General features: G+C 33.0%; 2 protein-coding genes across 3 annotated transcripts in view; one reads left to right on the top strand and one right to left on the bottom strand.

Moving 5' to 3' along the window:
* LOC126882565 (uncharacterized) overlaps positions 1 to 12687 on the bottom strand; it is a 33443-nt gene extending 20756 nt beyond the window's left edge. The window contains exons 1-2 of the mRNA XM_050647536.1: positions 12414 to 12687; positions 12003 to 12311 (exon numbers count right to left, since the gene is read on the bottom strand). Coding sequence (XP_050503493.1) covers positions 12003 to 12311; positions 12414 to 12687 — 583 coding nt within the window. The remainder of the gene's footprint in view (positions 1 to 12002; positions 12312 to 12413) is intronic.
* The window catches only part of LOC114327483 (uncharacterized), a 251830-nt gene that overhangs the window by 158292 nt on the left and 69836 nt on the right, over positions 1 to 23702 (top strand). The window lies entirely within an intron of this gene.

Raw genomic sequence — 23702 nt, 5'->3', positions numbered from 1 at the left:
GTGTAAAATTTTGTGGAGTTTTCGAAATTGCATTGCGCGGTCATGACGAAAGTGACAGCTCCAATAATCGTGGAATTTTTCTGGGCCTTATCGATTTTGTTTCTGAACTGGATTTAATGTTTAAAGAACACATTGAAAAAAGTACAGTATTTAAAGGAACATCGAAAACAATTCAGAACGATATTTTAGAATCAATGTTAGCCATTGTGCATACTCATATCATGAAGGAGATTGGCCAGACAAATTTTGTGGCCATTCAAGTAGATGAGACCACAGACAGCTCCAATAAAACGCAGATGATTATCATATTGCGATATGTATTAACTGGTATTGTACATGAAAGATTTTGGAAATTTGTTAACCCCCTAGGTACTACAGCACAACATTTAACTAATGTAATATTGGAAGAACTTCAATTATTAAAAATTAATGAAGCACCTGAAAAATTGATTGCCCAAAGTTACGATGGTGCATCAGTCATGAGCGGTAAACTGGGAGGAGTACAAACAAAAATTAAAGAAATATACCCAAATGCACACTTCATTCACTGCTATGCCCATCAATTTAATCTTATCCTCCAAAAAGCGGCGAGTCAACACAAACCGATAAAAATATTTTTTGCAAATTTACACGGATTTTCGTCCTTTTTCGGCCGATCTCCAAAACGTACGATGGTTCTGGATAGAGTGGTTAAAGTAAGGCTACCTAAAGCTGCGCCTACTCGATGGGCTTTCAATACAAAATGTGTTGAAATTGTATACACTTATAAAGATGATTTAAAATCTTGCTTAGAGGAAATTATTGATGAGGAGCAAGATGGTAACAATATAAATCAAGCAACTGGTTTAAAAAGACATTTGGAAGATGAGCATTTTTTATTTTGGTTAAATTTTTTCCATAAAATAATGCCCCATGTTGATATATTGTTTAAACAATTGCAAATGCGAGACATTGATGTTATATCTGTCAAAAATTGTATCCTGTCTTTTAACAACAATATCCAAATAATTAGAAATACTATTTTGGAATCAGAAGTACCAAGCACATCAACAGCAAAAAAAAGAAAAACTACTGCAGAGGATCCAAAGCGACGAACTGCACTTGAAATTTGTGATATTATTATATCTGAAATAAATCACAGGTTTAGTTTCAATGATCATCTCATGATTTCACAGTTATTCTACATAGAGAAATTTGAAGCATACACTACCAACTTTCCGCAAAATATTTTAAAAATGGTGACGGCTAATTATCCCACAGTGAATATTTCCAAACTAAAATCGGAACTTGAAGTCTTATATTGTCGTGAGGATTTTCGCAATAGTGCTGGTGCAGTAGCCATACTTCAGCTTTTTATTAACATGAATTTGTCTGAAACATTTTCTGAAGCAGTGAAGTTATTAAATATTTTGTGCACACTCCCTATGACAACCGTGGAAAGTGAGAGATGTTTTTCTACTTTAAAAAGAGTAAAAACATTCCTGCGTAATACGATGGGACAACCTAGACTTAGTGCCTTGTCTATGCTGAGCATCGAGAAAACGCTTGTCAAGAGCATTCCAAATTTCAATGAGAAGGTCATAGACTATTTTGCAGAACTAAAGGATAGAAGAATTGACTTAAAATATAAAAATATTTAAAGTAAGTTTCGTTTTAATAAATTTACAATTTATTATACTATAAATATTCCTATCTATATATCAGTCAATAACCTGTTCATACCATTTTTCCTATATTTTTTAAAAGATTTACTCTAAAAAAAGACAAATTTAATTTTCGGAAAACTAGGGTAAATAGTATTGAGTTTTATCTAAGTCTGTATTTTTTATCTAAAATATAAATGCTAAAAGATCTTTTAAATACTTTAAAAAATCAACAGTTTGAAGTTTTCAAACCAAAATGACCCCCCTGAAGATTGACCCACGAGCCGCCGCTGTGTACCATAGTCAAAATAACTCATCCTGACTTAAAGGTAATCCCTCCTTTGCAATTTCATTTGCGGATATTCCATTTTTAAGTTATATCAAAATGAAATTTCTCGAGACAGCGCCAAAGTATATATTTCCATTATCGGGATATTTATTAAAAGCTGTAAAAATAACAGTAACTATATCATTTCATTTCTTCTGGTTTGAGGATTACGAATAGACCTGGTTTAAACTAAAAATCATAAAGCTTAAAAATTTTCCGAAGAAAAAAATTTTCCATTTTGGTGGTCCTAAACTGTATTTGCAAAAGTATTATCTGTATTGTAATGTATATCTAAAATGACTGTTTCTGACGTAAGAAAATCCCTACATTCGAAATTTCATTTGCGGATTTTCCGTTTTCGAGATATAACCAAATAAAAAGTTAAGATTTCGAATAAATTTTCATTTTCTGGGTATAATCACCTAATTGCTCCTCGTTTGCGGATTATAAATAAACTGGCTTTAATTGAAAATAATAAAAATTGAAAATTTTATACAGAAAAACGATATTAATGTCGGTTGTGGTTGCCTACACTGTAGGGGCAAAGGCAAAGGAATAGTAGTGATGTTGATTATAGTTACTTTCGAGGATTCGTTACAAATCGTTACTTTTGTATAAAGTAATCATTTACAAAATAAAAATGTGTACCATTTTTATTCAGTTACAATGCGAAGGCAAAACAATCTTACTTTTCAATTAGAATACGGAGTGCAATCCAGCTCTCTGAATCGAGATTTTCGATTCTTATAGGAATCTCATCGGAGAGAGCTTAGGCTGGTTCTCCATATCCTAACTGACCAGCACCGAGAGCTTTTCCCACACATTGCAACTGAAACAAATAGGGTAGGTGACTAGCGTCATCTGGCAATTGAAAGATGAAGTTTTTCAATCCTAATAGCAACATTAATAATATTGAAAAACATTAAAAATATTACTAAATGATTTTTTAATTGAAAACTTATTGGTCCACTTCCCTGGTGACACCTCCAAGGCTTCTACAATATGCAAGCCAAATGGATGCTGCAGTGAAGACAAAGGGAAGGAATTCTACACTATGCAATTCACATCCCCGTCTGCAGCTTGGTAAAGTTCCAACGGAAAATGCACCTAGTTACTCTACGGAGTAATACGACTATAAAGTAAAAATGTATACCATTTTCATTCAGTTGCAATGCGAAGGCAAAACAATCTTACTTTTCAATTAGAATACGGAGTGCAATCCAGCTCTCTGAATTGCGATTTTCGATTGTTATTGGAATCTCATCGGAGAGAGCGTAGGCTTGTTCTCCATATCCTAACTGACCAGCACCGAGAGCTTTTCCCACACATTGCAACTGAAACAAATAGGGTAGGTGACTAGCGTCATCTGGCAATTTAAAGATGAAGTTATTCAATCCTAATAGCAACATTAATAATATTGAAAATATTAAAAATATTACTAAAAGATTTTTAAATTGAAAAACTTATTGGTACATTTTCCTGGTGACACCTCCATCCATCCATCCATCCATCCATCCAATGGCACTACAGCCCAAATTGAGCCTTGGCCTCCTTCAACAAGCTTCTCCAATCATTTCGATTTACCGCTGTTCTTTTCCATGAACGCGTTCCCAGGAAGTTCCTGTCATCCTCATCGACTTCGTCTTCCCATCTCTTTTTAGGTCTTCCAACAGGTCTTTTTCCCTGCATTCTTGCATTCACAATTTTCTGGGGATTCAATTCTCATGCATGCGGACCACGTGCCCTGCCCACCGTAATCTCTGCAGTTTAGTGTATTGTGCTAGAGTTGGTTCGCTATATTGCTCGTATATTTCTCTATTATACCTAATTCGCAAGTTGTTATTTTCACTTATTGGGCCCAGTATCCTACGGTATATTTTTTTTTTCAAACACATCTAATGCATTGGCAGATTTCTGTGTCACCACCCATGTTTCGCAGCCATAACTTACTATGGGCCTGATTATTGTTTTATGTACCCGGAGTTTTGTTTTCCGGTGTACGTCTCGCGATTTGAATATGTGGCCCATCGCGAAATAGGCTTTATTTGCCAGCACAAGCCTTCTATTTATTTCCGGTTTTCTTCATTGCTTGCAACCAGATCCATTCCTAGGTACGTGAATCTATTCATATGTTGTATATCGTCAATAAAGTGTTGTTGCGCCGGTCTGTTTGATCTGTTTTGTATGAGTAGTTTTGTTTTATTTGTATTTATTGCTAGCCCTACTGCTTCTGCACTCTGTTTCAACCCAACGTAGGTTTCTTCCGCTGCATTTATTGTTCTGCTCATTATGTTTATATCATCTGCGTATGCTGCTAATTGGGTAGATTTGTTTGTAAGTATGTTATTTCCTCTCACCGTCAACCGTCTAATTACATATTCAAGAACAAGATTAAAAAGCGTTGGAGCCAGTCCGTCGCCTTGTTTCAATCCTTGCGTTATCGTAAACGCATCAGTGATCTGTCCTTGAATACATACCTGTGCTTCTGTTTCTGTCATTGTCATTTGCACTAGTCGTATTAATTTTGATGGTATGCTAAATTCTTCCAATATATTAGGTAGAATTATTCTATCTATTGAATCATAGGCTTCTTTAAAATCTACAAAGAGATTGGGTGCGTTCGGACGACCACAGCGGCTGGACAGCTGAGCTAGCAATAGCTGTCAGACGTCACCGCTGGAAGTCAGCCGCTGAGAGATTTACTAAGCTTTCCCTATCATGGCTGGATACAACCACTCAGCCGATTTCTGCTGACAATCAGCCGCTATGGTCGTCCGAACGCACCCATTGTAAACGTCCATGTCATATTCCCATGCTTTGGCTAGTATTTGTTTAACTGTAAATAGTTGGTCAATGGTAGATCTATTTTGCCTAAACCCTGCTTGATATTCCCCGATGATTTTTTCCGTGAGAGGTTGAAGTCTTCGATTAAGGATGTTTGTGAATATTTTGTATCCCGAACAAAGTAAAGAGATGCCTCTATAATTCTGACACAACAGTTTGTCTCCTTTTTTATGAATAGGGCAGATTATACTTTTCTTCCACTGTTGGGGGATTTCTTCTTCTATCCATATCTCTCGTATTAGCTGGTACATCTGTTGTGTCAAATTCCTTCCTCCTTGCTTGAGTAGTTCTGCCGGTATTTTATCTATTCCCGATGCTTTATGGCTTTTTTGTATGTGGATTGCCGTTTGGACCTCCTCTAGCTTTGGGGGTCTAGTTAATTCATTTTCTTCTCCATCTTCCCCCAGTTCTTGTTGTACCTCCTGCCATGTCTGCTGCTGCCTCTGTTGTTGTAATGGTGGTTGTGCCCCTTTGTTTAATACTTCCTTAAAATATGTCATCCAGGTTATCTTAATTTCGTCCATATCGCTAATGATTTCACCCTTCTTATTTTTGCAGAGGCTAGTCTTCGGTTTGTATCCCTGTCTTAAATGTTTGATAAGTTGGTATGAACTACGTGTTTATCGTTTCCTTAAACTCCCTTTCTATATTTAGTATCCGTTGGTTTTCGTACTTTCTCTTTTTCTGCCTGCACAGTTTATCTGCTCTTCGTCTTTTGTTCTCAAATTCTGTTTTTCTCTCTCTAGTACGTCTGAGTATGTAATTCTTATGTGCTTTATTTCTTTCCTGTATAGCTTGTTTGCATTCTTCATCGAACCATGTTTCTTCTCTCCGTTGTGTCTTTGTTCCTAGGACTTCTTTCGCTGTGTTTAGTATGATACTGCTTATGGTGTTCCATTGATTTTCTATTGTGGAGTCTGCTCTGTTTTCTTCTAGTAATTTTTCATCCACTGTTCTCTCAAATCTTTCTTGTACCTCAGGGACTTTTAGGTTATCTAAGGTTAGTTTTTCTTGTTTTGGATATTTTTCCTTTACCTTTCGACTGATTTTGCATCTAAACCGTGTCTGCACTAGTAGATGGTCTGAGTCACAGCTTGCACCACGTCTGCTTTTTACATCTAATATACTCGTCGCCATTCTTTTTTCAGTCAGTATATGGTCTATTTAATTTATTGTGTTTCCCTATGTTTCCCTATTACCCCTATGTACTCTTCTTCTTTTCCGATCTTGGCGTTTGTGTCGCCTATCACCATTTTAATGTCGTTTCTTGGTATTGAGTCATAGATTCGTTCTAGATCTTGATAAAAGGCTACCTTAGTGTCTTCTTCCTGTTCATTTGTGGGACAGTGCACATTTATAAGGGTTATGTTAAAGAAATACGTTTTTATCCTAAGCTTGCAGATTCTTTCATTGATGGCTTGAAAATCTGTTATCATTTTTGTTATCTACGATAAAGGCTACTCCAAATTCTTTATTTCCTTCATCTTTACCGCTATACAGTATAGTGTGTGTTTTAGTGTCCCGGCTACGTTTTCCCAACCATTTAGTTTCTTGTATTGCAGTGATTCCTATTTTATATCTTTTCAGTTCGCGTAGAAGGATCCTCTGAGCTCCTGGTCTATTTAGCGTTCTGACATTCCATGTTCCCAGCATAAATTCCATATTCCGTTGCCAAAGTCGTCGTCTTGATATCCGTCCATTCCGGGGCCTATCTGAAGGTTTCGTAGTAGTACTTTTTTTACAAGAATAGGTTACTGGCCTATCGCCCAACCCCCTTTTCGGAGGACTATTTCTCCCTTCCTCGTCAGCCCTTACCCTACTTTCCACTGGGGTTGGTTACCCAATCTCCGGTAAGGTTGCTCAGGTTCTCCAGGGTTCACCCGTCCGGTGACACCTCCAAGGCTTCTACAATTTTCAAGCCAAATGGATGCTGCAGTGAAGACAAAGGGAAGAAATTCTACACTATGCAATTCACATCCCCGTCTGCAGCTTGGTAAAGTTCCAACGGAAAATGCACCTAGTTACTCTACGGAGTAATACGACTATAAAATAAAAATGTATACCATTTTTATTTAGTTGCAATGCGAAGGCAAAACAATCTTACTTTTCTTACTTCATCTTTCAATTGCCAGATGACGCTAGTCACCTACCCTATTTGTTTCAGTTGCAATGTATGGGAAAGCTCTCGGTGCTGGTCAGTTAGGATATGGATAACAAGCCTACGGTCTCTCCGATGATATTCCAATAAGAATCGAAAATCGCGATTCAGAGAGCTGGATTGCACTCCGTATTCTAATTGAAAAGTAAGATTGTTTTGCCTTCGCATTGCAACTGAAAATGAGTAACTAGGTGCATTTTCCGTTGGAACTTTATACCAAGCTGCAGACGGGGATGTGAATTGCATAGTGTAGAATTCCTTCCCTTTGTCTTCACTGCAGTATGCATTTGGCTTGCAAATTGTAGAAGTCTTGGAGGTGTCACCAGGAAAGTGTACCAATAAGTTTTTCAATTTAAAAATCTTTTAGTAATATTTTTAATATTTTCAATATTATTAATGTTGCTATTAGGATTGAAAAACTTCATCTTTCAATTGCCAGAAGTCCCCTACCCTATTTGTTTCAGTTGCAATGTGTGGGAAAAGCTCTCGGTAGCTGGATTGCACTCCGTATTCTAATTGAAAAGTAAGATTGTTTTGCCTTCGCATTGTAACTGAATAAAAATGGTATACATTTTTATTTTGTAAATGATTATTTTATACAAAAGTAACGATTTGTAACGAATCCTCGAAAGTAACTATAATCAACATCACTACTATTGCTTTGCCTTTGCCCCTACAGTGTAGGCAACCACAACCGACATTAATATCGTTTTTCTTTATAAAATTTTTTTTATTATTTTCAATTAAAGCCAGTTTATTTATAATCCGCAAACGAGAAGCAATTAGGTGATATGGTCATTTAGCAATTTTACGGCTTTTTATACCCAGAAAATGAAAATTTATTTGAAATCTCAACTTTTTATTTGGTTATATCTCGAAAACGGAAAATCCGCAAATGAAATTTCGAATGGAGGGATTATCCTCAAATCAGGAGGAATTATTTTAGATATGGTGGATAATACTTTTGCTAATACAGTTTAGTCCCACCAAAATGGAAATCTTTTTTCTTCGGAAAATTCTTAATTTTTATGATTTTTAGTTAAAAGTTAAAAATTTTAGTTTAGTAAAAAGGTATATTCATAATCCTCAAACGAGGAGGAATTAAAAGATATGATTATTTAGTGGTTTTATAGCTTTTGATATTTACAAAAAGGAAATAAACACTTTGGTGCGGCGCCGAAAATTTTTATTTTTTATAACTCTAAAACGGAAAATCCGCAAATGAAATTTCGACTGGAGGGATTTTCTTAGGTCAGTAGCAATTATTTTAGATATACATTACAATACAGATAATACTTTTGCAAATACAGTTTAGGACCACCAAAATGGAAAAATTTTTTCTTCGGAAATTTTTTAAGCTTTATGATTTTTAGTTTAAACCAGGTCTATTCGTAATCCTCAAACCAGAAGAAATTAAATGATATAGTTATTGTTATTTTTACAGCTTTTAATAAATATCCCGATAATGGAAATATATACTTTGGCGCTGTCCCGAGAAATTTCATTTTGATATAACTTAAAAATGGAATATCCGCAAATGAAATTTCAAAGGAGGGATTACCTTTAAGTCAGGAGGAGTTATTTTGACTATGGTACATACTACTTTTAGCCTTACAGTTTAGGTTTACCAAAAGTGAAAATTATTCTGGCATACCTTTGCCCCTACAGTATAGGCAACCAACATTAACAACATTTTTCCTTTATAACATTTTCAATTTTCACAATTTTCAATTAAAACCAGTTTATTCATAATCCGCAAACGAGGTGCAATTTTTTGATATGGTTATTTAGTGACTTTACGGCATTTTATACCCTGAAAATCGACATTTATTTTTAGCGCTGCGCCGAAATCTCCACTTTTGATTTGCTTATATCTCGAAAGCGGAAACTCCGCAAATGAAATTTTGAATGGTGCAATTATCCGCAAACGAGGTGCAATTTTTTGAGCTATGGTAGAAGTCAAAATAACGACTTTAAAAAAACCGTTTCGCTAACTTTATGACGCAGATCCTCTCGTTTTATTTCCGCTTCACTGTCCTTGTCACTGTCACGTCACTCTTACAATATTACCAACTTGAGTGCGTTCCGAATACTACCTATTTGCATACATCACATCCCCCTCTTTTTATAATGACAAAATAAACATAACTTTCTTTAACAAATCTTTAAATAAACATTTATAAATTTCCACAATTGTTTCATTCACCCTTTACCCCCTTTTATTTTATAATAAAATTACTTATAAATCTAGTCTATCAGGTTTTTTAACAATTCGACCTGAAGAGGTTTGTGGAGGTAAGTTTATTGGAGAGTGATGATCAGAATGGTTATCAGAGACACTTTCAAAATTTTGTGACTCACTAGTTTCAGATTCGTTATCTGAATGTTCATCGTCAGAAGTTGCAGGAATGCGAACTAAAAATTGTCTATTTCTTGCAATTTCTGACCCAGAATCTCTTAATTTAATCGAGTAGGTTTTATCTCTTAATTTATGTGTGATAAGACCTCTCAATTTGTTTTTATCTTTAATATAAACTTTTTCATTATTTTTAAGCGGTTTTAAATTTATTGTCCCTCTATCATAATAAGCTTTTTGACTGTTTTGTCTTTTCTGAAAATCGCTGATTACTATTTTAGCATTACATAATTTTGGTTTTAGAATTTTGTCAGTGGTGGGAATCTGAGTTCTAAGTACTCTGACATTAAAAGTTGAGATGGTGATGGTAAATTTGAATCAATTGGTGTATTTCTAAGTTGTAGCAATGTTAAATATGTATCTTTACCATCTCTAAGAGATTTTCTTAGCGCTTTTTTGTAGGTTTGAATATATCTTTCACTTAGACCATTAGATCTATGATTTTCTGGGCTTGACTTTATGCTTTTAAATTCCCATTCTTGACAAAATTTAACAAATTCATTGGCTGTGTATTGTGGTCCACCATCAGAGTAAAATATTTTTGGTATTCCATGACGAGCAAATATCGATTTTAAATGTGTAATTATAGTTGAACTGGTTGTATCGTTCAACAAATAAATTTCTGGATATTTACTGTAATAATCTACCACCATTAAATAACTTTTTTGACCTATGTAAAATATATCAGAGCCAACTTCCTCCCAGGGGAGTTCTGGGATATTGTGTGGAGTCAAAGGTTCTCTCTTTGCATTTTCAAATTGTGGGCAAATTGGACAACCTTTAACTTCATTCTCAATGTCAACTGTCATGGAAGGCCAATATAATGATTGTCTAGCTAACATTTTACATTTATTTATTCCTTGATGGCCATAGTGAATTCTTTTTAACATTTCTTTTCTCATTACATGAGGAATTATAATTTGACTATTCCTCATCAACAAACTATCAAAGAAGGTTATTTCATCTTTAATCTTAAAAAATGCTTTTAAATCTTTATGTACATTATTTAATTCTTTTGGCCAACCTTTTTTTATGAAAGTCTTTAGATCAATTAAAGTTTTGTCTTTGCTAGTCTCTTCTTTGATTTTTTGCAGTTGATTGTTTGAAACATTAATGTTTAATCTTACTAAACAAATTTGTGATTCTAGTTCAATATCTAAATCATTCTTTATTACAGGCAATTCCGAACAACATCTCGATAGCGTATCAGCTATATATAGTTCTTTACCTTTTTTATACATCAGATTATAGTCATACCTCTGCAATTTAAATAACATTCTTTGAAGTCGTGGTGGCGCATTCATTAAGGGTTTCTTTACTATGGATATCAATGGTTTGTGATCAGTTTCTATATCAAACTTGGAAGCATATATATAATTATGAAATTTCTCACATGCCACCAGAACTCCAAGAAGTTCTTTTTCAATTTGTGCATAATTTTGTTGTGTTAAAGTTAAAGCCTTTGATATGTAAGCTACTGGTTGACCTTTTTGTAAGAGTACAGCTCCTATTGAGTCTTTTGAACAGTCAACCGATATTAAACACTTTTCATTTATATCAAAATGTCTTAATACTGGGCTTTTTGAAATTATTTCCTTAATTTTACTAAAACATTCATCATGTTTATGTGACCAATGCCATTCTACATTTTCTTTAATTAATTCCCTAAGAGGTGCGGTTAAGTCTGACAAATTTTTTATGTGTTTAGACAAATACGTTATCATTCCTAATAATCTCTGTATGTCTTTTTTATTTTCTGGCTTTTTCATATCTTGAATGGCTTTAATTTTATCACTATCAACACTTTGACCATCTTTATTGTAATTAAATCCAAAAATTTTACATTTTTTACACCAAAACTACATTTTTCATAATCAAATTTGACATTATTTATCCTAGCTCTTTCTAAAACTTGATATAAACATTTATCATGTTGTTGTTTTGATGAGCCATAAACAATTAAATCATCAATATATGTTTCTACACCCTCCATATTAAATATTTTACTGAATCTTTTGTGAAACACCTCACTTGCTGAACTAATGCCATAAGGCAGTCTTAAAAATTTATATCTACCATAGCAAGTGTTAAAAGTACATAATTTACTACTTTCATCATCAAGCTTTATGCTCCGAAATGCTTTTGAGGCATCAAGCTTGCTGAAATAAACGTTACCTTTTAAATTTGCAGCTATTTCATCAATCGTAGGGAGTTGAAAGTGCTCTCTTTTGATAGCTTTATTCAAGTCTCTAGGATCTATACAAACTCTTATGGAATTACTTTTTGGTTTTCTTACCAAGACTATCGAGTTGACCCAATCTGTAGGTTCATCAACCTTCTCAATTATTCCATTTTTCTCCATTTCAGCTAATTCAAGTTTTAGTTTCTCCTTTAATTGTAGTGGAATCTTTCTTGGAGGATGTATAACTGGTTGTGCAGTTTCATTTAGCATGATTTTATATGGCTCATCCAAGCAGCCTATACCTGAAAAAACTTCTTTAAATATTTTTTTCACATCAGAGTAATCATTTTTAAATGTAACTTCTCTAGAATTCAAATTATTTTCACTTTTTTCTATAGTATTGATTCTTTGTAGTATATTTAAAGCTTTACATGTAGGAAGACCTAATACCGTTGGTGAATTAATTTCTACCACATAAAACATTATGTTGTACATGTTATCTTTATACTTGCATTCTAAACTACATTTTCCAATGACCCTAAGTGTTTCATCCGAAAATGTCGTTAACTTGCAGTTTGTTTTCTGTAGTTCAACATTAACTTCTAGAGAATTTAACTTATTTATTGATATTACGTTTGCCATTGCCCCTGTATCTAATCTACAGCTTAATTTACGCTTGTTAACTTCAAAATTTATCATGAAATCATCATCAAAACTGCTATTTTTAGTATTTACCAAGCCTATAAACAAATCATCTGATTCTGAATCATCTACATCTACATACTTAATTTGTTTTTGAAAACATTTTTTTGCATAATGCCCTATTTTATTACATAAATTACACTTAGCTTTATATGCTTTGCATGGTTGGCCTCTGTGCTCCATTCCGCACCTACTGCACCCTAAACTGCTTCCAGATTTACCATTGAACTGGCCGTCTTGGGACTTCGAATGAGTTGGATTCACTCTTCTGTCTTCCCACTGTTCTCTATTTTCATATTTCTTATTGAAGTTTCTTTTCTTTACGTAGTGCACCTCCTCTGACTTCATTTTTTCAGACTGGATTTTCGAACTTTCTATACTTTTACACAGATTGATTGCTTTTTCCAAGCTCATCTCATCTTCTTCTAATGTCTCTGTCTCATCGTTTCATCTGCTACCCCACAAGTTATGCAAGTCTTAATCAGACTGTCCTCCAAATTCTCTAGCTCACAATTTTTTGCCTTGTTTATAATATCTGTTATAAATTTGTCTACTGACTCACCTTCTTCTTGTTTTCTGGTGAACAGGCAATACCTTGCATTTGACACGTTGCTTTTTGGCTTGAAATGTGCTTCAAATTTTTTTATTAACAGTTCTAACTTGTCTTTTTCTTCTGTTGAGAACTTAAACGTGTTATATATTTTGAACCCTTCGTCCCCTATTAACTGTAATAGCTGTGCACACTGGGTTATTTCAGGTTTCTTTGTTAATTCTGTAGCTTGTAAGTAGTTTTTGAATGTTTGTATGAAGAATTTCCAATTTTCATACACGTTACCCGACATCTGCATGGAATTTATTGCTGCCTTGAATTCCATTATGCTTCTTATATACGTTTTTCTTCGGTTTGGTTACGGTTTCGGCACCATGTAATGTTATAATGTAACACGTGGTAGGGTTCCTAGGTTAACTTTGGAGGATAGGTTATAATGAAACAACTTGTATCTATCGTGTCTAGATTCAGAATGGTTTTTTATTTCCGCTTCACTGTCCTTGTCACTATCACGTCACTCTTACAATATTACCAACTTGAGTGCGTTCCGAATACTACCTATTTGCATACATCACAGATGCTACACCTTGCACCTTCGCCTGACATTTTTGGATTTCACAATTTGATGTTAAGCATTATGATAAATACCTACATAAAGTTGCAAATTATTCATAGTTAGTATTTTAACGATATTTTTCAAATTTATGTATACAATGGATGTAGTATTATAAACTGGGTTTGAAAAAATTCATCAAAATTTATCTTTTCAATCCCTTCTATTTGGAAAAGGGAAAAATTTGGGAAAGGGAAAGGGAAAAATCTATCTTTGTTTTTAAACTAGGAGGAGTAATTCAAAACGGCGCTGTAATGCTTGTTTGTAATTGGTCCAACCGCAGTAGGCAAATTTACTAAAAACTATTTTTTTAGAACCTTAGTGACGTGTCATTAATCATTGTTATTAGTCTTATAGGTTGTTCGATACTGATTACTGGATTACCGTCGAAGGCCGACATGGTCAATAAAAAAAAGAAGATGGATCTGGTAATTTTTCGTTTCTACCACATAGAAATTGTTACATTCTCAGGATGTTTTATAGATGCAGTTCTTTGATCTTTCTTGTGTGTTTTTCGGCTTGGCTTTGGACAGGATAGATCAGTGCCATGGTTGTTTTGAATGTTGTTGTGGTCTTTTACATATTTCCTATCCTTTTTAATATTTCTGATAAGCCCTTTATATAATATGGTATTGTTCTCATCTTTTAAATCCTCTAGGAAGTGTTTCTGGATTGCTTTTGGTATTTTATTGTTTCCTTTGTTTATTCTTGTGAAGTTTCTTGTTTATAAAAAATGTCAATGGGTAACCATCTTTTGTTTAAAATGCAATATAAACACACAATACACAAACGCAAAAATGCACAAAATGGGGAATCTATTTTAAATAAAACCTAAAGTTTTATAACTAAAATCAATTTTATATCAAAGTTTAGGTGAGTACAAAAGATATTTTCAAGAAAGTATCCAAATCATATAAGGGAATCATTGTTTATACAGAGAGAGTCTGTAAAGTGGAATAAATTCAATATCTCAAATACTAATTGTTTTTTTTGGAAAATGCTCAGACCCGTCGATTAGTATTTCAAATTGTCCTTTTTGACATTCAATAATAATGTATACAGGGTGTCCCAATTTAGAGATATGACGTCATCGTCGATTTTCTTAAATGGCAACACTGTCATTTTGATAGCTAATTTGATAGGGTTTGTAAAGTTATACATAACTGCAAAATTTCAAATTTTTATTCTCTACCATTTACAAGATAATAGAAAATAACAAAGTTATATCTGTAATTTGGAATATATTCAATAATTAAAATACTAACTGTTTTTTTGAAAAATGCTCAGACCCGTCGATTAGTATATCAAATTGTCCTTTTTGACATATAATAATAATGTATACAGGGTGTCCCAATTTAGAGATATGACGTCATCGTTGATTTTCTTAAATGGCAACACTGTCATTTTGATAGCTATTTTGATAGGGTGTATAAAGTTATACACAACTGCAAAATTTCAAATTTGTATTCTCTACCATTTAGATGATAATAAAAAATAACAAAGTTATGAAAAAGAAGTAATCAACTAATAATTGAATTTAATTATTTCAATAAATTAAGCAAAAACTCATAATGTTGCCCTCAATTATTGTCAAATTGTCAATGGGCAACGTTATGAGCATTTGCTTAATTGAAATAAATAAATTCAATTATTATTTGATTACTTCTTGTTCTTCATAACTTTGTTATTTTTTATTATCTTGTAAATGGTGGGGAATAAAATTTTGAAATTTTTCAGATGTGTATAACTTTACACACGCTATCAAAATAGCTATCAAAATGATAGTGTTGCCATTTAAGAAAATCAACGATGACGTCATATCTCTAAATTGGGACACACTGTATACATTATTATTATATGTCAAAAATGACAATTTGATATACTAATCGACGGGTCTGAGCATTTTTCAAAAAAACAGTTAGTATTTTAATTATTGAATATATTCCAAATTACAGATATAACTTTGTTATTTTCTATTATCTTGTAAATGGTAGAGAGTAAAAATTTGATATTTTGCAGTTATGTATAACTTTACAAACCCTATCAAATTAGCTATCAAAATGACAGTGTTGCCATTTAAGAAAATCGACGATGACGTCATATCTCTAAATTGGGACACCCTGTATACATTTTTTTTGAATGTCAAAAAGGACAATTTGAAATACTAATCGACGGGTCTGAGCATTTTCCAAAAAAACAATTAGTATTTGAGATATTGAATTTATTCCACTTTACAGACTCTCTGTATAATTAAAAAGAGGTCATTTTGGCACAATATTTACTTTTTTAACTGCTGAGGTAATTTACATTTTAATGAAGGTCTTTAGGGTTTTTTCTACAAAGCTGAAGGACAAATCGTTCACCTAAGACTTACTCAATTAAATTTGACCCCCAATTTATTTAAATAATTATATATAAAATTTAAAAATCAAATTTGCATAAAAGTATTTTTTGCGGTTTAAATAAGCACTATAAATTATTTTATTTTATTTAATAGGAGAAGTTGGGCTATATTACCAGTATTAAGAGAAAGAAAATGGTTAAAAATATTTAATAATTTATGAGATATTTCATTTGTTTATCAAATGTTACTATATTTTCAATTGCAAAAACGCGGTTGTTACCAAAAGAATATAAAACTGTATAAAACCTCGTTACTTTATTTTTATGTATATTTTCGATAAATGTATTGATAAATTCAAATTTTAATTTAACTCCCCTCTAAAATGACATTTGAAAATTGTTCTAATTTGTTTTTAATTTTTTTTAATAACGTCACGGGGATTATAAATTTTGAAATGCTGTTCCGATAATCCGGTTCCCGGGAATTTTTCACTAATTAACAAATTTTTTTTGTCGTTTTTTCTTCTTCTTTTTTTCCTTATAGTAAAAACGACCTAAAAACCGTGAACATAATACAATAGAGGAGAAGGCTACAAGAGAGATCTGAATGGAAGGACAGTCAGACAGGCAAAAACCCATCCAGGACTATGATGCCAAAAGATAATGAAGAAAAAGAACAATAAGAACAAACTTGTCGTTATTATTCATTTATTTATTCATTAAATAAAGTTTTTTATTATGAACAATTGACCCAACAATATACCAAGATTGCTACCGAGATAATCATTCCATCACGTTACAACATCCCATAGCCCCGCATGTTCAAGAACTCATTTCAAGCACATCAACAATAATCTGTTTGTGGAAATATCTGTTATGAATGCTGTTTATTCGTCAGACATTTCATTTCTAAATGAGATGTAATTTCCATTCTTTAATTTCAAACTGAAACTATAGTGCCCATCACTGTCCTGGTAATACCCGCACTATACTACTTCGTTAAGCTTTTGTGATGTCTGCATTATGGCAATTATTGGACGCTGTGCTGGTTTGTCTCGTGTTATTCCAACGAATGTTACAACGTCTCCGTGATAATTGGGTGGATTCTTTTAAGAAGGGAAGTAAAGTAATTATCAAAAAAGGTTTTTTGTTTTGGTTGTGTTTAAATAAAAAACAGTTACTCCTAATCCAGTCAGTAGCGGATCCAGAAATTTGGGGGGAGGGGGGATCATGGATCTTGAGGACCATTTAATTACTTTTCTCTGATGCAGGGTCACTTAGTCTTACCACCCCTATAATAAGTGGGTTTTTTTTATTTTTTGGATGGGCCTAAATTTTTTTTGTTTGACAGCTCTCGGTTTTTCTTTTTTTTAGGATTATTGAATTGATTTTTAATTTAATTTGGGGGGATCATGACCTCGTGAGCCCCCCTCTGGATCCTCCACTGAATCCAATTAATTCGAAATCTAAATCAATATTGACTACATTTTGTGGCAAATACAACATCTATGAATAAACATTTCAATATGCAAAAGAGTCTAGTCAATAATGTGAAAATTTTTTAAATTTTCGAATCCTCAGGAAATACTAAAAAGATACGTGTATTTTTCTATTAATATTTAAACAAAATACGTAAGAATATTACATTCCTTTGATTTGCATATTTATTTCATCATCATTTCCCTCCATTGTTGTCGGTCCTGAGCAGCTATTTCCTATTGCTGTATTCCTATTTTGCGTAGATCACGGGCTACTGCGTCCTTCCATCTCTTTCTTGGGCGTCCAACTGACCTTTTTCCATCGGGAATGTCCCAGAATGTGGCGTTCAGAAGTCTTTCGTCACTTGATTTTAGCACGTGACCCGCCCATCGTAATCTGTTTGCTTTAATGTAGCGTACTATGTTTTCATCTCCATATATTGTCTGGAGTTCATCATTGTGTCTTCTTCTCCATTCTCCTATTGTCTCTTCTCTGCAAGGCCCATAGATAGTCCGCAGTATCTTTCTTTCAAGTACCAGTAATTTTGTCGTTTCCCGCTGATTCAGAGTCCATGTTTCGCTTCCATACGTTATTGTGGGACGAATTATTGTCTTATATATACTCTTATTTTTGCTGGTCTTGAGAGTATTTTTGATTTAAGTAGGGTCCTTAATGAGTAATATGCCCTGTTTTCTGCAATGATCCTGGCTGCCACGTCCTTTTCATATTTATTTTCAGAGGTTATGATCGCTCCCAGGCACTTAAATTCTTTGACGACTTCAAAATTGTATTCATTAATTGTTACGTTTTGTCTAACCCTTGGTCTTGGGTTCTTCGTAACCACCATGTACTTGGTCTTGTCCTCGTTGATCTTAAGACCAACTTCCTTGGCTCCGTTCTCGAATAGGGTGAAAACTTCTTTTGCATCTCTGGTGGATTGTGCAATTGTGTCCACGTCATCCGCAAAGGCTAATAATATTTTTGATCCTTGGGCGGCAAATCCGTTTGTCAGTTGTGGCTGAGCTTTCCTTACTGCATGTTCCAGTGCAAAGTTAAACAGCAGGGGGGCGAGAGGATCTCCTTGTCTAAGCCCGGTGCCAATGAGGAATTCCTCCGACGTGCTGCTGCCAATTCTGGTGCGGAAGCGTTCTCCGTGCTCACCTTTGCTAATCGTACCAGCTTTCCAGGTACTCCCATAGTCTCCCACAATGCCTCTCCGCTAACAGAATCGTAAGCTTGTTTGAAGTCCACGAAGATTTGTTGTACATCGCGGTTGAATTCCCAGTTTTTCCAACACCTGGCGTAGGACGAAGATCTGGTCTTATTTATTTCAGTATTACCTTTTTATAAGGGCTGGTATAATAAAAGAATTAAAAATAAATCAAAGAAGAAATAAAGAAAATTTTGCTTTCGTTTATAAATTTGCAAAGTCTGTTTCGTCTGTTCGTCGCCGTCCCTGCAATACTTGGAACCGATCTACCTATTAACTTGTATGTAGCCTTGTCTCCTAAATCCAAATCTGAAAACGGCATGTGTGGGATATGATGGGAAGGAGACTATCCACTTTGCACCATCCTCCACAGATTCTGGCACAGTTAATCTATGAAATTCAAGTTACTTGGAACGAGGTGCCACAAGCAGACATTGATCATCTCATTTTGCCAATATCTAGACGTGTACAGGAGTGTATTCAGCTACAGGTTCTCCAAACACACAATTTTTTTTTGATTACATGTTAATAAAAATTCTTGCCTTTATCCTTTCGTTCTTGATGTAAATTTACTGATGTTGTTGATGTTCTTGATGTTGTCAAAAATTCATTACAAGAAATTATTCCTTTTGCGTGTAACACTTCTAATGTCACTAAGTATACTAGTGCGGCCGATATGTGAAACAATTGCACATTTAATGATACAAGCATATAATTTGGACCACATATACTACACATATAAAGGTTTAAATTAAGATATGAGGCTATCTCAGATTTTGCCTTTTATAAAAATGGCGGGCATTCAAAATGGCCCCTATACATATGTGTTTAATAGTACCATAACTTTTGCACGAAAAGGCCGATTTCAACCAAATTTGGTATATAGGTTCTCTTTTTGATTTACAAAATGGATATGGTGAACCAGAAGAATCGGTTTACCAGAAGTTGTGTTTTTATTAGTTGTTTATGTAAAAATATGTTTTTTTCCCTCTGTATATATTAGTTTTTCAAAATGGTAATACCGCAATTGAAAAGGGCGTAAAAATATTTTGTAAAAAATATTTTGAACCTTTTAGATATGTTAATTACCATTTAATAAATGCATAACGTATCTTCACATGTACCTAAGTGTGGCAGATTCGTGCAAATATTATAAGAATTATTTTGCATTTAATGGTAGAAGCACATAATTTGGACCACGTAACCCATCAAGGTTTAAATTTAGATATATATATATATATATATATATATATATATATATATATATATATATATATATATATATATATATATATCTATCTCAGATTTTACCTTTTACAAAAATGGCGAGCGTTCAAAATGGCGACTGTACATATGTGACTAATAGCATGATAACTTTTGAACGAAAACTCCGACGTCAACCAAATTTGGTATATAGATTCTTGTTTTGATGTGTAAGACCAAGGTCTTGAACCAGAATAATCGATTTACAAGAAGTTGTTTTTTTCCTGATTTTTATGTAAAAACATGATGTTTTTTTACTAATTCTATCACCCTGCATGTATTAATTTTTCAAAAAGTTAATATCGGCGTTGAAAAGGGTGTCAAAGCATTTTTAAGGAAATATTTTGAACTCTTTAGTTATGTTAATAACCAATTAATAAATACATAACGTATCTTCATATTATGTACTTATGAACCTATGTGCGGCAGATTCATGCAAATTATATAAGAATTATTGTACATTTAATGGTAAAAGCATAAAATATGGATCACACACACTACACATACAAAGATTCAAATTTAGATATGAGCGCATCTCAGATTTTGTCTTTTACAAAAATGGCGGGCATTCAAAATGAATTTGCCGCACATAGGTACATGTGAAGATACGATATGCATTTATTAAATAGTAACTAACATAACTAAAAATGTCAAAATCTTTCCTAAAAAATATTTTTACACTCTCTTCAATGGCGGTATTACCTTTTTGAAAACTTAATATATACAGGGTGAAAGAATTGAATAAAAAAACAACATATTTTTACATAAAAAGCAGTAAAAACATAGCTTCTGGTAAACCGATTCTTCCGGTTCAAGACCTCGATCTTATTCATTAAAAAAACCTTGATGCCAAATTTGGCTTAAATCGGACTTTTCGTTCAAAAGTTATCGTGCTACTATTCACATATGTGTAGCCGCCAATTTGAATGTTCGCCATATTTGTAAAAGGCAAAATCTGAGATGGTCTCATATCTAAATTTGAACTTTTGTATGTGTAGTATATGTGGTCCAAATTATATGCTTCTGCCATTAAATGCACAATAATTCTTATAATAGTTGCACGAATCTGCCACAAATAGGTATATGTGAAGATACGTTATGCATTTATTAAATGGTAATTAACGTAACTAAAAAGTTCAAAATATTTCCTAAAACATATTCTTACGCTCTTTTCAATTATGGTATTACCATTTTGAAAAATTAGTATATAGAGGGTGAAAAGAATGAAAATAAATTATTTACATATTATAAAATAGTTTTACATAAAAAACCAGAAAAAATGACTTCTGGTAAACCGATTCTTCCAGTTCACGACATCGATCTTGTAAATTACAAAAAGAACCCATGTACCAAATTTGGTTAAAATCGGACTTTTCATTCAAAAAATATCGTGCTATTAGTCACATATGTATTTATAGTCGCCCATTTTGAATGACCGCCATTTTTGTAAAAGGCAAAATCTGAGATGGCCTCATATCTAAATTTGAACCTTTATATGTACAGTATATGTGGACCAAATTATATGCTTGTATCATTAAATGTGCAATTCTTATAATAATATTTGCACGAATCTGCCGCACTATCAGTGTTGCCAATCGGCGGATAATTATCCGATTTGCGTACCTTTTGGAGAGTTGTCGTATCTTCTTCGTACCTTTAAATAAATCGGATATTTGCGGATATTTTCAGTGTATCTACCATCGACTAAAACTTTCTCATCCATATATTCCCAACACCAACAACACATTAATTTTGTTTGGTTCCACCAAAATTTTTATAAATAGCCTATACTGGATGAATGTTAGTGACATCCAATGCTTTTCATCTTTTGACAAAAGGAACATGTGCCGATTCTTTTGTTTAGAATTTAAATGCACAAGTGCATCCACTTAAGGCATACTAATCCAATTCAAATTTCAAAAACCGTTATACAGTGTGAAAGGCACTTATGGAATAAAATTATTTGTGTCCTTGTTTTAAAGAATTATAAAAAGCGCTGGGACCCGTCGATTTTAATATATATAAATGTGCATTTTTTAAATATAAATTTAAATCTACAGGGTGACTGACGCAAGCCTGGCAGAGTCCATATGTTTGATTTTTATTGGAACACCCTATATATTTTTATATTTTTAAAAGCTGCTTAACAACCAATTTTAACGAAATATAATTAACAATAAAACAGGGTGAAATTTTGAAATTAGAAAGTATGGAAACTACTTATGGAATAAAATTGTTTGTGTACTTATTTTAGAAAATTATTAAAAAATGCTGTGACCCGTTAACTTTTAAATTCAAATGGGCGCTTTATAAACATAGATTTAAATATACAGGGTGCGACACGAAAGTCTAGCATAGTCCATGATCTTTAGTTTTAATGAATCACCCAGTACATTTTTGCGTTATTAGAAGCTAATGTTATACCTAATTATATTTATGATTTTTTTGAGGAATGTAATGGTACTATGCAGACAACTTTCCGGCACAGAAACGTCACTTTTCTGCACACTACTGTCAGTTATTCTGTGAGAAAATAATAAGTTTGTTAACATAAAATTGTGCAGAAAAATGCATTTGGAATAGTGGTTGTAGAAAAATCTACTTATTTGAAACTAGTAATATCTAGATATCTACTAATTAACTCAAAAATCCTTCAAATTTTTTGCCTATAAAAATTATTTAGTCGGGCATTAACGTTGATCGTACCACAGGTATTATGGATAATAACTTTGATACCTTAATAACTACAAGACTGTCAAATACATTTCTATTGTTTTAGTTGTAATACATCTTTAGTTGTTAAAAGAGCGTAGGAACAAAATTTCGGACCAATAATCTTTAATCTTATTCATTTTTTTCGAATCCTGAGAAAACTAATCAATATTTTTGAAAAATTTGAACGCAGAATGAAAGATTACATTATTATAGAGGTCTGAAAGTCCCTTAGAATAAACAAAATGTTTCTTTTGAATGAGATATTTGAAATTAAAAATCACACTCAATATTCTCTTTTCCTTTTACCCCTGTAACATATTAGAATAAAAATTATAAAAGTCTTCAGAGACTTTCGGCCCTCGGTAATAATGTAATCTTTCATTCTGCGTTTAAATGTTTAAATAATACTTATTAGCTGTCTCAGGACTCGAAAAAATAATGCATTTTAAAAGCATTGACCAGAAATTTTGCGCCTATGCTATTAATGTAGCTGTAGTTTATTTTGTATTGATTTATTTATTATTTATTTTTCCAGTACCTAGTTTTAGGTAGTTATTACGTTTTAATAAAATAATATTTAAAAGTGTTTTTTTTTTACTTAAATAATTATAATAAATTAATATAACGATCCAAATAATGAAATATTTTGATTTATTTATTTAGAATTTAACACTTACGATAATACAAAATACGAATAATGTAATAATAGTAAGTAATAGTACATTGTTTACCGGGTAGGAAAAGCTTAACATTCCTGGACGACTGTGAAGATTGCTAAGTCGAGGCGCAAGCCGAGACTTAGCAACACAGAGTCCAGGAATGTGGCTTTTCCTACGAGGTAAACATACTATTTTTCCGCAAATCGTTTAAAATTCGACAGATATTGATTGATTTAAAAAAAACGCGATAATTTTATTCCAAAATAAACGGTGCTTTGAAATTCCTAATAAAATTACTTGGGTTACTATGGAAACGTATTGAGGTTGAATTGTCAAACTTGACGCTTATAAATTGAATTGCTGGTGTTCTCGAAAGTAAAATGATAAGTGATGATGAAATTTCCATTCCTGGGACTCCTCCAGAGCTGGTTGAGGCAGTGAATACTGCTTCATTAGAATTATTGCCAAAGAAATCAAGAGAAAAGTACGAAAATGCATACAGACGTTTTATGGATTATCGCATGAGTAAAAATACGAGTTCTTTCTCAGAAAATGTTGTAATGGCATACTTCCTAGACCTTTGTTTAAAGATGAAAT

The sequence above is a fragment of the Diabrotica virgifera genome, chromosome 3 (genome assembly GCF_917563875.1).
Source record: "Diabrotica virgifera virgifera chromosome 3, PGI_DIABVI_V3a".
NCBI lineage: Eukaryota > Metazoa > Arthropoda > Insecta > Coleoptera > Chrysomelidae > Diabrotica > Diabrotica virgifera.
Note: the sequence above shows the minus strand (reverse complement) of the source record. Positions and strands in the feature narration are given on the sequence as shown.